We start from the raw sequence: 16,424 nt of genomic DNA on the forward strand, positions 1-16,424 counted from the left end.
GAGGGGATGGAAAACCTCAGTATTCCCAATCGCAACATGAAAATAACGTAAGCTAGGGACACTAACACGGGGGTCCACTGTACATGAAAATCAGATACATGACCTGGAATTTGACAGTGCAAAAGTTTCTACTAATGATACGTATCACACTGTATGTGCTTTGAAGTATAAACTTAATGAGATACAGTGGGCCCCCGGTTTACGAACCCCGTTTTATATATTTTTCATCTTACGACGTGGACCATGGCATTTTTTGCCCCCCTCTTACGCACAAACCTTTTGTCTTACGAACCGTCCAACATGCCGGTCAGTGTGTCCGCACTATTTTTTTCGCTTTGCTGGGTCAACAAAAACAACTTTTCTCGCATGTCATGGAAATGCCGATATGCTATTGGTCGATTAAGGTCACAGTCACGGTCTCAGTCACAGAGATGCCGATATGCTATTGGCTGTCGTCACGTCAATCACAGAAATGCCGATATGCTATTGGCCGAACACCCTCATCTAGCTTGATGGCACGTGCTGGTCGGTGTGTTGTGAAGACTTTGCAAACTTTATCTGTTAGACATGGCTTCTAAAATTGCGAGTGGCGGTAAAGGAAGAAGTAAGAGGATGATGTCAATAGAAAAGAAGCAGGAGATAATAAAAAAAATACGAAGGAGGCGCACGCATAAGTTAACCTTGCTAGTGAGTATGGCCGTAACTGCTCGACAATCGGTACAATTCTCAAGCACAAGGAAGCTATTAAAGCAAGCAAGTCTTCTAAGGGCATGACTTTCCTTACCAGGGGACAGACCTCGGTCAACAACAAAATGGAGAGGCTTCTTCTATTATGGATTAAAGAGAAGGAAATCGCCGTGATATGTTCTCGTTTAAGAAAAGTTCTTGTTTAAGAAAAAAAAAAATTCTGCTGGTTCGTTTCTGCTCCCCTCCACCTCCACCCACCACCAGCTCAAGTCACGTCGCCCCAAAGGTAAATGTCATTTTTAAATGTCATTAAATGTCATTTTTCCTTTGTATTTTTATGTTATTTAATAGATAATTTAGTAGATTGTGTTACTAATTTTTAATATGTGTGTAAAGTCGTGATGGTTTTACCTAAGGTTTTTGCACGCGTTGCACGCAATTCACTAATTAACATAGGTTTGGATTGCCCGTCATACGGCGAATTCGAGTTACGAGCCTAGCCGCTGAACGGATTAAGTTCGTAACACGGGGGCTCACTGTACTATCTCACAATATTAATAGGGCATTCATATTTGTGAGACAAAAGCACATTGAATTTGGAGACAAACCACAGACGTTGCTAGCAAGACAATTGAAGAAACTGGAAAATGATAAAGCAATTCATAAGATCAAAGCTGCAAATGGGAACCTCCTAACCACACACAATGACATAAATGATAGTTTTTAGGAATTTTATGAAGGTCTCTACTCCTCCCAATTTCAAACTTGATCTAATGATATGCAGGATTTCCTAGACAATTGAAAATTGCCTACATTGGATCAAGTGGATCGTTGAACCCCCAATGCAAATGAAATTATAGAATATAGGCCTGCTGAAACGCGGAAAGAGTCCAGTCAGAGCTGGACTGGGGAGTGAGTTCTATAAGCATCTAAAGGTCAAACTTGCTCCAAATTTATTTAGACTATACAATCATGCTTACAATGTAAAGCATTTGCCACGGACATTAAATGAAGCTATTATTCCCATACTTCCTAAAAGGGCAACGATTTGGAGGAGGTGGCCTCTTACAGACCTACAGTATTTTATTATTAAACTTGATCCAGAAAATACTGACTAAAATATTTGTGCAACGCCTTAGCCTGGTAATATACAAACTGGTGCATCTTGACCAAACTGACTTTGTGCCGGGCAGAAACTCTTTTCACAGGCAATTCTGTAACGTGGTTTACTCTCTTAAAATAGAGAAGGTACTAGTAATACTGAGTTTTGATGCCAAAAAGGCAATCGACCGAGTTGAATGGCCATATATTTTTGCTGTTTTGCAGAAATTTCAGATGACATGAGATTTCATATCTAAGACTTTGTCTAAAAACCCCTCAGCCAGAATTCTAACAAACCAAACAATGTCTGCTCAGTTTAAACTATGCAGGGGAACAAGACAAGGATGTGTTCTTCGGCTGCTACTGTTGGCATATGCTCTGGAGCCTTTGGCGAAAACAAACCACACACATCCGGATATTCATGGTTACAACAAGGTCTACACTAGGAATATTATATTGCTCTATCCTGATGACAGTTTGTTTTATGTAGCAGAGCTCCAAACATCTATACCCGCAATTTTGTCGGTCATTGATACATTTGGAACCTTTTCAAGGTTCTAGAATTAACTGGTGAATTATTTCCCATAAAATTGGATGATTGGATGTAGGGTGCATCTCTCCCGTTCAGTGGTTTTTGATAAAATAACATACTTAAGCATAATTTTCTTGGTGACACGAAAATAAAACTCCCTTGCGAATGCAAACTTTCTCCCTCTCTTAGAGGGACTGAAAAGCAATATTCAATTCTGGAGGGCATTGCTACTATCATTGGTATGGAGGATGGGCATGATAAGCATGGTTTTTCTCCCGTAATACTTACACAAAGTCCAGAACATTTCAGTTGTTTTTCCATATCTCTTTTATTAATATAGATGGCATTGTCATGTCATTCATATTGAACTACAAGTTGCACAAAATAAAAAGAGATCATCTTTGCATCTATCAGGAGCCCGGCACTACGGAACTTCATACATTACTGCTGGGCTGCAAATTTTAGTGCTTTAGCTCTCGTGCATTACCAAATTTGTATTTATTTGTGTTTTCAATGTTTATACACAGTGCTGAAGAATATTCAATAATATTTAATTCTGTACATACTTGTAGTATAAATACAAATAAATTATTTATTACTTCACCTAGCATTAGCTCAGCTGACTTGCAGCCAGCCGTGGTACGATCGACATTAGTCATTCACGACAACATATTTAGACACTCCAAGTCTCACTCTCAGACACTTCTTAATCTCCAGATATTGCCCCCTCCCCCAAAGGAAATGATAAGTAAAAACATCCAAGCATCGGGAGATTTAAAGTCCAGTGTATTTGCGCATATCATCTGTGGTATGTTGTGCATGCTGTCAAAATGTCTCTAAGTGTTTAATTTTCTGTCCAGGATGAACTGGAGCTCCCTTTCACTGATGATGATTTTAGAAGAAGAAAACCTCATCCAAACTTTAAAAAGCACCTTGAGGTGGAGAAAGTGGTTGCCAAACTGGGCAAGATGGTGAGTTTTTAAAATCGTTTTTTTCCTTTTTTTTTTATTAAAATGGGCAGTAACTGTATATCCAGACTAGTGCTAGTCGATAATGGAAAAAAAAATCTCACCACGAAAAAGGCCATTTTATTTTACATCAACTGTATATCATAATATGTTTTTACTTTTAATCAGGTTTCTTTTACTTTTAACACTAGAAGGTCCAGCATTTGGCTCCACTACCTATAAAGACCACCGGGTGCCGAATGGCACCAAGGAACGGCTGTGAACGGCTAACTGTGTTATGTAAATTGAACAAAAGAAAAGTTGCAAACTAACTTTATCTTGTTGGGGGAGCTTCAGACATGAAAATGTGGTCATTACGTGGGGTGGAAGAGCTTGCACAGATCCATCTCTTGGAAACTTCATTCAAGATAAGAAAGGCTGACTTTGCAACATTTATCTTGCTCAGAGAGCAACACACACATTTTTCCTCTGTTGTTGAGATTAGTGATAAAAATAGACCAAAAGTAAAAATCATAAAAATATATACAGTATATGCGTCATCAGGGTGCAGTCGGTATTTGTGAGTACCGTATTTTCCGGACTATAAGCCGCACCGGTATATTAGCCGCAGCAGCAAAAAATGACCAAAAAAACGTGTATTGCCACGGATAAGCCACACTGGACTATAAGCCGCGGGTCATAACGTCAGATATTTATGCAAAAAGATGGTATATGAAAGTTTTTTTTTTTTAAATCATCTACTAACTGCAACATTCTCTCTTTAACAGCATTCTGTCTCCCATTGTTTAATTGATAGATTAATTTAATGCACATTGCACATACGGCACATAAATAATATATATCTATACAGTAATCCCTCGTTAATCGCGGGGGTTACGTTCCAAAAATAACACGCGCAGAGTGAAATCCGTGAAGTAGCCAGCTTTATTTTTTTACTATTTTACAATGCAATACTAAACTACAAAATAAAACCAAAAATCAAAACCTGTTTTAAAGCCCCAAATTTGTTTAAATCAATCACTTTAATATAGTGCTGTAAATTCCGAACTGTAAGCCGCTACTTTTTTCCCAAACTTTCAACCCTGCGGCTTATTCAGTGATGCGGCCAATTTATGTAATTTTTCTAACGGCCGCCAAGGGGCGCTCGAGTAGAAAAGGTAAGATTAAGACTGGTGGAATATATGCGTCGAGGAAGACTGCAACTTCTTGTCTTGTGCATAAATTAAATTAGCGTGAACATACCCTCATCATGGAAAATGCAAAAAGAAAGGCATATGACGCAGCTTTTAAGGTGAAAGCGATCGAGCTGTCCGATAAAGAAGGGCACAGAGCTGCTGCTCATAAACTTGGCATAAACGAATCGATGGTGAGACGCTGGAAACGGCAGCGGGAAGAACTGGAGCAATGTAAAAAGACAAAAAAAGCTTTCAGAGGTAATAAAAGCAGGTGGCCCGAACTGGAAAACATTCCAGCTGTGATTCCTGGGGGCACACCGAGGTATTTGCAGCCGCTTGACATTAGTGTGAATCGTGCATTTAAAGTGGCGCTCCGTGTTAAATGGGAGAATTGGATGACTAGCGGCGAGAAATCTTTCACTAAAGCTGGCCGCATGCGAAAGGCAACTTTTTCACAAGTCTACCAGTGGATCCTGACAGCGTGGGGCAGCGTAAAAAAAAATCACCAACAGGTCCCGAAAAGCCGGTCTGCTGCGTGACGGAGAGGAGGGCACAAAATCAGGATGAGAGTGCCAGCGACAGTGACAGCGAGAGAGAGGCTGAGGGAGTGTGTGACGACGTCTATATGACACTGTTTCATTCCGACACTGAGGAAGATGACTTCGATGGCTTCAGTTCAAAGGAGGAAGATGAAGACGGCTTACCGTGATTTTTACCAGTATGTTCTTTTACCAGACCTGTTTTACCAGACCTGTTAAACTGTGTTGCTAGCGTGTTGCTACCATGTTGCTACCGTTTTACTGCCCTGTCACAGGCACCGTTTGGGAAGAAAGTTATATTATTATTATTAAGTTATATTATTAAAACTTTGAAAACTCTCTCTGTGTACCGTCTTTCTTTGTAAATATGTTTACATGTTTTAATGTAGGCACATGCGGCTTATATACAGGTGCGGGTTGTGTATGTACAAAATCGGTTTTCCTCTCAAATGTAGTGGGTTGCGGCTTATACTCAGGTGCTCTCTATAGTCCGGAAATTACGGCAATACACATTTGGAAACTTTGTCACTCGAGTATTTCACAGTCCCAGCTATTCCTCTTAGTCTTGAACCCACACATTGTTTTGAGTATTTGTTTGAGTTATTTTTCTGAGCAAGAAGATTTTTATAAAATAAATATACCCGGACATCAAATTAAAGTGAAGCCTCTCACATCATAACAATACACTTGAAATTTCAATTTATTACAAAAGAAATCTAGGTAAAAGTCAGATTTCCAAAGCTGCGCATTTCTCCCTTGCTGTCTGTGTCTACATAGTGTGTGCGTTTCCTCTAGGCACGCCTACGAGTCACATGATCGGCTCCCAGAGACCAAGCTGTCAATCAATGTGCTTACTAGCACGTTCGCACACGGCAGTTGCAGGAAAGACACAGGAGAGACAAAAGCAAGCTTTTGGATCCTCTTGCCTTTTGTAATGAATTGACAAGTGAACAACCAATACAGTACAGCGTCAATATTTTATTTCGAGACAACAGTAAAGCCCCTAAGCCAATCAGGATTCAGAGCACAATGCACTGTAGTAACTATCCACGCTGTAAAAAATCTGAACAAATCAGCGAACTCGTGAAAGGTGAAATGCAATACAGCGAGGGATTACTGTAATCATAATATTATAAATACAATCCTATACTGAATACAGTTTATCAAACACAAACTTTTATACAAGATCTTTATGCCATCCTCACTCCAAAGCGTCGAATTTTTTGCCAGCTAGACGGCTGGATAACGACGTTTCAAACAACCAGACTGTCTTTCCTTTTGCTCTGCTTTATTTGAACAATGGCCATTGACCATTACCCTCTTTAGGTCCTCGTAAAACTAGAAAAATAAAACACGTAATCAGCTAATGATACATAGCACCTCTCGAGCTAACAAACAAGTTGCACAACCAAAAAATACTCTTATTTCCATGTCTCTAACGATAAACAAACAGATGAATAGCGTCATCATTTTGACAACTTGTGTACTTACAAAAAATTCTCGTCCAAGGCAAAACAAAATAAGATCAGCAATCCTGAACATTAACCTGTCATGTTTGTGTGCTGCTACATTGGAGAACTGACGTCTACTGAGAAAAACAACATTTTAAAGGAACCAGAAGAAGGTGCTCTCAGTCTATGTACAAATCTAAAACATCAAAGGTGGAACTGCACTTCTGAAGGGCAGAATAATCTTATTCGATTTAGACATTTTTTAAAAATATTTTTAATATATTTTAAAACTCTTTTTGAGCACAGCCATTGATTCACATTTTTGTAGTTCTATTTCATAGTTGTTCCATAAACTGACTTCTTGAGCAGATACACACAATTGCTTGATCGGTGGGAAAAAAAACAGCCTATGGACTATAAGCCACAGGGCTCAAATCATGAGGAAAAAGTTGCGGCTTATAGTCCAAAAAAATACGGTATATACATTTCAACATTCACAATCCAGTTGACCAGGGAAGTGCGATGTGATGCAGTTGGTGACAAATGACCATCACACATCAGAATTTGCAGCAAACATCCGTTTTGCTCATTCACTGCGGGTGGACATGTCATCAAATCGTAGTGTTGCATGAAATCTTTGAAGCGGGTTCGGGACATTATTCAAATGATCTGTGGATTTCCCAGGTTTGCTGACCAACTGTCTTTTAGTGATGGTATCCTGGTGACTCGGCGAAAGAATCCACCCCCAGAAACAAATTGGAGGCTGCAACAAGGCCCAAAACTCTTTACATGGGGCTAAGTGGACAAATAGTAAAAAAACAAAACAAAACTGAAAAACGCTCCACTTTTCCTTTTTTGCATTTTTCATCTTTTTCAAAGAAATATGAAAAAGGGAATAATATGAAACAGAATTTTACCTGAAGACAGTGGAAGGTTTATGTCTTTTCCATTTGAGTCATTGTAATTTACTTCACTCAAGATAATTTACGATGCCTGTTGAGCATTGAGTCTTCTCTGCATTTTAGTTCTTTAGGGGTTTGCACACCACAGAATTCTAGAGAATTCCTAATAGTAATGCAATCTGCATCCTTCAGGCCGTTTCAATAGATAGATCAATTTGCATGTGTTTACACCTGGTTGCAAATGCGAACAAGTCGTCTGCTTTCTACATGAACAACCCCCAACAATCTTGTTTTTATGTCTCTTACTGTGCCACAGTTAGTCTCAAGCAAGGGAAATCTGCATTTTTACAAACCTGTGGAATGATAATGTGAATCATTAAAACATCATTGAAAGGCAACCTTATCCGGATGCAAACATGACCTAAAACAAAAGTCACTAAGAGATTATTGCCTGGGTGTGTGGAAATGAAAAAGCCTCATTGGCTTCTGACACACCCATGCACATTTTTGACTGTTCTTATTTTGTGTTTTTCTACATATGCTGTATTTCATTTCTTGTGTGTTTGGCTGTATTTGTAACAAACTGTATGTTTTGTGTACAATAAACTAAACAAATCTTATCTTGAATGCAGTTTTCAAAAGAGGGGTCTGTGCAAGCTCTTCAACCTCAACTCAAAAACCCCACACAGGATGGTGTTTCATTTCTGAAATAATTCAGCTTATTTTTACACTTCACAATATTATCTCGTGGGCCAATGTAAATACTTTTGCAGGCCAGGACGTGGGCTGAATGCTTAACAACCCTGATTCAGTTGCTATATCTTTCAAATAACACAAGCTCAATGCTGCATTCTCAAAATTATCGTCAGCAAGCACCATTATGTTTCATGAAGGTACATATGGAAATATTTATATATATATTATATATATATATATATATATATATATATATTAATATATACATATATATATATATATATATATATATATATATATATATATATATATATATATATATATATATATATATATATTTTTTTTTTTTTTTATGGCCCCCGGTTTATGAACCCCCGTTTTACGTATTTTTCATCTTACAGCGTGGACCGCACCGTTTTTTTTGTCCCCCTCTTACACACAAACCTTTCGTCTTACGAACCATCCAACATGCTGGTCAGTTTGTCCGCATATTTTTTTTGTTTTTTTTGCATCAACAAAAATAACTTTTCTCACATGTCACGGAAACGCCGATATGCTATTGGTCTATTAAGGTCACAGTCACGGTCTCAAGTCACAGAAATGCGGATATGCTATTGGCCAGCGTCACGTCAATCACAGAAATGTCGATATGCTATTGGCCAAACGTGTTCATCTAGCTTGATAGCACAGCTGGTCGGTGTGTTGTGAAGACTTTGCAAATTTTATCTGTTAGACAGCAAGTGGCGGTAAAGGAAGAAGTAAGAAGTAAGAGGATGATGACAATAGAAACGAAGCAGGCGCACAAAAATACGAAGGAGGCGCACACATAGTTAACCTTGCTTGTGAGTATGGCTGTAACTGCTCAGCAATCGGTACAATTCTCAATAACAAGGAAGCTATGACATCAAGCAAGTCTTCAAAGGGCAAGACTTTCCTTGTCAGGGGACGGGCCTTGGTCAACAACAAAATGGAGTGGCTTCTTCTATTATGGATTAAAGAGAAGGAAATCACCGGTGATACGTTCTCGTTTAAAGAAAAGTTCTCGTTTAAGAAAAATAAATAAATCCTGCGGGTTCGTCTCTGCTCGCCTCCGCTTTGACCCACCACCAGCTCAAGTCACGTCGCCCCAAAGGTAAATGTCATTTTTCCTTTGTATATTTGTGACTCAATTTAACTGTACAGTAGATTAAGTTACTAATTTTTAATATGTGTATAAAGTCGTGATGTTTTTACCTTAGGTTTCTGCACGCGTTGCACACATTCACTAATTAACATAGGTTAGGTTTGGATTGCCTGTCATACGACCAATTCGATTTACGAGCCAAGCCGCTGAACGGATTAAATTCGTAACACGGGGGCCCTATATATATATATATATATATATATATATATATATATATATATATATATATATATATATATATATATGTGTATATATATATATGTGTATATATATATATATATATATATATATATATATATATATATATATATATATATATATATATATATATAAATATATATGTGTATATATAGCCATGTGTGCATTGTTTGTGTCGTGGCAGTGCAGTAGCAAAGAACCTTAATTTTCCACTGCGTCATAGCTTTTCTGACCATTTTTGTGTTCATTTAGTTTATAAAAGTATAAAAAAATGAGACTTTTGTCCACCGCTGGGTGGCGCTGTAAATGATTTGAAAGTTTATCACAGAGCTGTATTAGGGCATGACATTTAAAGTCCCAGGAATGTAGTTGTTAGAAGATCAGATCATCTGGGTCAAATTACAGCAGCTTTTACTGGTCCGATAAAGCTTCGGAATGAAAATGGACATAGAGGCCACGCCCATTATCAAAACTTTGTAAAATTTGGTGGAGGTTAGCAGGGCTGTAGTGGCTTGTCAGACTTAATTTCAGCAATATTCATTTAAAGGGCTCAGCTAAACACATAAAAACGTTTAAAAAATGCTATATTTTTGGCTGCCACTAGGTGGCGCTCACCCTATGACAAAAAATACGTTGATAGGGGTAATCCGCATTGGAAACCCATCAAATATATGACGTTTAGAAAAGATAAGACCATCTGGGTCCAAATACAGCAACTTTGTTCGTTTTGGCGAGACTTCAGACTGATATTTTTGTTTGCCACTAGGTGGCCTTATAAGCAATTGAAGATTTTTTTAATCACTTGTGTTAAGGGCTTGAGTCTCCATGTGTCTGTGAAGTTTCAGATTTTTCCAAGCTTGTAAAGCTGAGTTATAAAGGTTTGTTTCACATGTGGCAAAGTAATCATAAAAGGCATAATATAAAGCCCTGCCCCCAACATATTTGATGGCGGATCATCACAAAAATTTGAATAATGGTGCCTCACAGTCAGATAAAACATCACAGCAAATTTGAAGTCGATCGGGTCAAGCGTTTGGGAGAAAAAAGGAGCAGTTCGGGACCTGCAAATGAGCAAAAACGGGCCAAAAGTGCACATTCAAAAATTCATAACTCTCTTTCTGTACATCTGAGCACATGGCTCGCGCTGACTTTTTTGTAGGGCTCGAGGTCCTACATAAGGCTACAAATTTTTGTAGCTCTAGGTCAAACGGGCCGGGAGTGAGAGGCTAATTTCCACTCATAAGACCATTTTGGGGCCAATTACAGCCACTTTTTTCGTTTTGGCGAGTCATCTGACTTTGAGGTGGCGTGCAGACTACACCCATTATCGAAAAGTCGTAAAATTTTAAAACCTCAATATTCCATGTCTTATTGATATTCTGACCAATTTTCATTTGTTTTACTCAGACTGAGCAAAATACATGAAAGTGTAAAAAATGACAATTTAATCAACCACTAGGCGGCGCTAGTAGGTATTTAAAAAAACTTTTTTCAAAGGTGTTAAAGACATAAATTTCCATGTGTCTATGAAGTTTTAGATTTTTTTAAACTAGTACATCAAAGTTATTAAGGTTTATGTCTCTCTTGGCGAAGGAAAAATTGAACACATAATTTGAAGCCACGCCCCTATCATATATGTCAGCGGATCTGCACCAAATTTTGCCCACTTGTGCCCCTATGTGTGAATATGGACCACAGCAAATTTGAAGGCGATTGAGTAAAGCGTTTAGGAGAAACAAGGAGCAGTTTGGGACCTGCAAACGTGCAAAAATGGGCCAAAAATGCACATTCAAAAATTCATAACTCTTTTTCTGTACATCTGAGCACATGGCTCACGCTGACTTTTTTGTAGCTCTCTAGGACCTACATATGCCTAAAAATTTTCGTAGCTCTAGGTCAAACGGGCCGGGACCAGGTGCACTTTTTCGACCTTAGGTGGCGCTGCAGAGCCATTTTTTTTGCATTGTTTTGGAAAACACAAAAATATCAATTTTTCACCAGGCCCGACAAATGTGCAAATTTTGGTGACTTTTCGTGCATGTTTAGGCCTTCATAAATGGAAAAGCGCTGCACAGTAAATAATAATAATAATAATAATAATAATAATAATAATAATAGTAATAATAATAATCCGGAGAAAAACAATAATCCGGAGAAAAACAAGAGGGCTCTCGCAGCGGTAGCTGCTCGGGCCCTAATAATAATAATCCGGAGAAAAACAAGAGGGCTCTCGCAGCGGTATCTGCTCGGGCCCTAATAATCCGGAGAAAAACAAGAAGGCTCTCGCAGCGGTAGCTGCTCGGGCCCTAATAATAATAATAATCCGGAGAAAAACAAGAGGGCTCTCGCAGCGGTAGCTGCTCGGGCCCTAATAATAATAATAATAATAATAATAATAATAATACTAATAATAAGGAGAAAAACAAGAGGGCTCTCGCAGCGGTTGCTGCTCGGGCCCTAATAATCCGGAGAAAAAACAGAGGGCTCTCACAGCGGTAGCTGCTCAGGCCCTAATAATAATAATCCGGAGAAAAACAAGAGGGCTCTCGCAGCGGTAGCTGCTCGGGCCCTAATAATAATAATAATACGGAGAAAAACAAGAGGGGGCTCTCGCAGCGGTAGCTGCTCGGGCCCTAATAATAATAATAATAATAATAATAATCCGGGGAAAAAAAAGAGGGCTCTCGCAGCGGTAGCTGCTCGGACCCTAATAATAATAATAATCCGGAGAAAAACAAGAGGGCTCTCACAGCGGTAGCGGCTCCGGCCCTAATAATAATAACTAGAGCTGCAAGCAGCTATAAAGGGCCCTCGCAGACCTGTGCATGTTGGGGTATGAGCAGTTCGGGGTATGAACAAGGACTATGATTGATGAAAAATTAGTTGTAGATGACTTCAGTGCAGGACTCTTATAAAGTTTGTAAAATTTAGAGAAGGTGGGATAATGTGGGTTGAGTTACTGCAGCTTTTATTGTTACATTTGTGTGACTTTACACTGTCGTATAGGCCACGCCCATTATCGAAACATCGTACTATTTGGTGGAGGGCATTAGGCGTGGCCAATGGCTTTTCTGACATTTTATAAGGGATATAACTTTAAGGGGCTCAGCATAGTACATAAAAACGTTAAGGATTTGCTATATTTTTTGCTGCCACTAGGTGGCACTCGAACTATGATAAAAAATAGGCTTTAGGTGTGTTTCAAATTGGACACCCATCCCATATACAAAGTTTCGCAAATATCAGATCATCTAGGTCCAATTACAGCAACTTTTACCGTTTTGGCGAGAAATCGGACTTTGAGTTGGCAAACAGGCAACGCCTTTCATTGAAAAGTCATAAAAGTTGAGAAACTTCATTTTCCACTGTGTCATAGCTTTTCTGACCATTTTTTAGTTCATGTAGTCAAACAGACATTGCACAGTACATGAAAGTGTAAAAGATGAGATTTTTGTCCGCCACTAGGTGGCGCTGTAAATGATTTGGAAGTTTATCACAAAGCTGTATTAGGGCATGACTTTTAAAGTCCCTGCAAGAGTTTCACATGGTTTGAAGCTTAAACAGCTGAGTTATTAAGGTTTTTGTTGGCGAAGGAAATATTCAAAATAATTTGAAGCTCCGCCCACATCTTACAAGTCATGGGATCGTCACAATTTTTGGCAGATTTGTGCAGCTATATCTGCTAATAGTCCATGCCAATGTAGAAGTTAATCGGGTGAACCGTTTAAGAGAAAAAGGCACTAGATTTAGACTGGCTAATGTCAAAGAATAGGGCAAAATTGCACATTAAAAAAAATCATAAAAATTATTCTGTACATCCTAGCACATCACTTCTTTTGACTTTTTTGTAGGTCTTACATTCCTACATATGCCTAAAACTTTATAGCTGAAGGTCAAACTAAACGGGATTGACTCCAAACTTTCGACTAATGACATTTTTAGCAGCCACTAGGTGGCGCTAGCTTTAAACTGGAATATATTTTTGTCGTTGTCTTCAGGAATAGATTTTCATCCATTGTGTGAAATTGTGAGAAGATCAGATCATCTGGGTCGAATTACAGCAGCATTTACTGGTCCGTTAAAGCTTCACAATGAAAATGGACGTAAAGGCCACGCCCATTATCGAAATTTCGTAAAATTTGGTGGAGGTCAGCAGGGCTGTCTAGTGGCTTGTCAGACTTAATTTCAGTGATATTACTTCAAAGGGCTCAGCTAAACACATAGCAGTGGTCACTGCTCGGGCCCTAATAATAATCTGGGGAGGAACAATAGGGACCTCGCAGTGGTCACCGCTCGGGCCCTAATAATAATAATCAGGGGAGGAACATTAGGGACCTCACAGTGGTCACTGCTCGGGCCCTAACAATAATATTCTGGGTAGGAACAATAGGGACCTCACAGTGGTCACTGCTAGGGCCCTAATAATAATAATAATAATAATAATAATAATAATAATAATAATAATAATAATAATCTGGGGAGGAACAATAGGGACATCGCACTGGTCACTGCTCGGGCCCTAATAATAATCTGGGGAGGAACAATAGGGACCTCGCAGTGGTCACTGCTCAGGCCCCAATATTAATAATAATCTGGAGAACAATAATAATAATAATAATAATCCGGAAAAAAACAAGAAGGCTCTCGCAATTTCTTCAGGAATTGCACATTTTCTAGTTATTGTGTGAAGGTTCCACCTTCACACAATAAAGAAAATGGCCGACAGGAATAACATATGTGTGAAGGTTCCACCTTCACACAATAACTAGAAAATGTGCAATTCCTGAAGAAATTGCGTGTGAAGGTGAAACCGTTGAAGGTTTGGGAGTTGAAAAGTGGAATGATGTGGAACGATTGAATGGTGTGAATCTGTGAAGAAATATGAATACAAAGTTGAAAAACTGAAAAAAAGTTGAACTGTGGAATTTGAAGATGAATGAAAAACTGAAAAAAGTAGAACTGTGGAATGATGTGAATCTGTGAAAAACTATGAATCCTACAAAGTATCCTACATCTATTATTAACTTTTTTTTCCCTTAATTTGTATTCCTCAGAACTGATCTATTTGATTTTTTAATTACACACAGCAAAATTAGCATCAGCCTGCTCCTTTCTTCTTTTAGGACAGAGCATTGTTTTCCACTTACGTTGTGGTGTCAGGACTCCAGTATGGATTGGGAGAGCAGGTCTTCCATCTCTTTTTCAAGGTGTGTTCAAAACATTAATTTTCCTTTTATACCAGGTCTTGCATCTCTCTTTCAAGGTGATTGTTCAAAATATTAGTTTTCCTTTCATATCTAGCACGGTCAGGAAACCTGACGTGCTTGACGACCACAACCGATGGTGGATTTTATTCATGTAAATGAGCCATGAGTCATGTAAATGAGCAAGTACACGCCATACAGAGTGAAATATTTCTATTAGTTTTGCCTTACCTTTTTTACTGGTAGCATTGGCACTACAAACATTTCCAGTTGGTCGCACCAAAGATTCATTCGCACGCTTTCTTCAGGAACAGCATGACCATATTTACTAATGTATAGTTGTTTCAATTTAAATACCATAATTTCATGTGAGATTTGCAAAACATTTTACCGTAGCCAAAATGTCTTAAAAACAAAAGCAGCTAAGAACAAGTAAATCATTTTATATAACTTTAAAATAAAACAATATAATTGTCTTTATGTGAACATTTTTTTGTTCAACGTAGTGGCCTGCTCTTATTTTGCGATGAGTCTTGTCCAATGCAGTTTTCCATCCATCCATCCATCCATCCATCCATCCATCCACCAACCATTTATATCGGAGAGGTCCAAGTTAAATGGGTAAAAGATCCAAATGAAGAAATAAACTCTAAGTTGAGTGCTGGACTAATTAAATGTTAAAAAAAAAAAAAAAAAAACATGAAAAGGACTTGATGTAGGCTAGTTAACCTAAATGAACCTACTGAAAACCTAACAAAATATTACTAAATAATTGGATCAAATGAATAAAGCAATATTGTCTTATGGCTCTGTCAGTAATTTTTAATTTTCAACAGTCACAAAACATAAACTTCCTTTTTATAGAAATGCCCATAACATGCACATTAAATAAATGAGGCAATATAATTTAACGCGCCATCAGTATATTTTCTTAAAACACTAAAGACAGTTACCATTTTCTTAGAAGAAAATAAATAATATTGGCAATATTCTATCAGTCCCGGAAAAAAATTCTTTTAAAACATAATTGAAAAATAAATTAGAGGTACCATATTTTCTGCACTATAAGGCGCAACGGATCATAAGGCGCACCATGAATGAATGGCCGAGTTTCTAAAAAAAAAAAAAAAGCCATATATAAGGTGCACTGGATTATAAGGCCCACATAGAGGTGAAACCATAGTTCTGGCTGGGGTTGCATTATAAATCCACTAGATCACAGGTGTCAAAGTCAAGGCCCGGGGGCCAGATCCGGCCCGCCACCTCACTTTTTGTGGCCCTTGAAATGCTGATTTGACTTCAGGTTTCTGACTAAAATACGAAAATTGCAAGTTGTCTAACTGTTAAAAATTTGGGGGAAGAAAAACAAACATTATCTTTTTCTCCAAATCTCTTTTGAACAGTTTTTGCCAGCTTCTGATATCAAATCTTGGTAAATGTGTGATCAACACACTTAAAATGTATTTGAATTAACAGTCATTCCGGCCCTCTGAAAGAAACTATTACTATAATGCGGCCCAAAATAAAAATGTGTTTGACACCACTGCAATAGAGTTGCGTTAGCCACTAGATGCTGCTTTGCTAAAGGGAATGTATTAAAAACAATCAGCAAAGTCATCAAACTTTATTAATAGAATATAAACTTTATTCATACAATAAAAGTGTTGTATGGATATTATACTTAGAAATATTTGTTATTAAAAAAAATCAGATAAAACAGAGAATGCGTTATTGGTAATTGCTATTTAACTACTAAACAGGAGCCCCAGAGCGCAGAATAGATCCAGA

The 16,424-nt window shown here is 38.1% G+C and overlaps 1 protein-coding gene across 7 annotated transcripts in view; it reads left to right on the plus strand.

Moving 5' to 3' along the window:
* The window catches only part of ak7b (adenylate kinase 7b), a 154,149-nt gene that overhangs the window by 39,058 nt on the left and 98,667 nt on the right, over positions 1 to 16,424 (plus strand). For 6 of the 7 annotated variants that reach the window (XM_088432441.1, XM_088432439.1, XM_088432442.1 and 3 more), the window contains 2 exons: positions 3,181 to 3,291; positions 14,556 to 14,639. In XM_088432441.1, coding sequence (XP_088288567.1) covers positions 3,181 to 3,291; positions 14,556 to 14,639 — 195 coding nt within the window. The remainder of the gene's footprint in view (positions 1 to 3,180; positions 3,292 to 14,555; positions 14,640 to 16,424) is intronic. The other variant, XM_088432443.1, reaches the window with a different exon arrangement.

Source organism: Hippichthys cyanospilos, chromosome 14, assembly GCF_059441005.1.
Source record: "Hippichthys cyanospilos isolate Australia breed blue-spotted pipefish chromosome 14, RoL_Hcya_1.0, whole genome shotgun sequence".
NCBI lineage: Eukaryota > Metazoa > Chordata > Actinopteri > Syngnathiformes > Syngnathidae > Hippichthys > Hippichthys cyanospilos.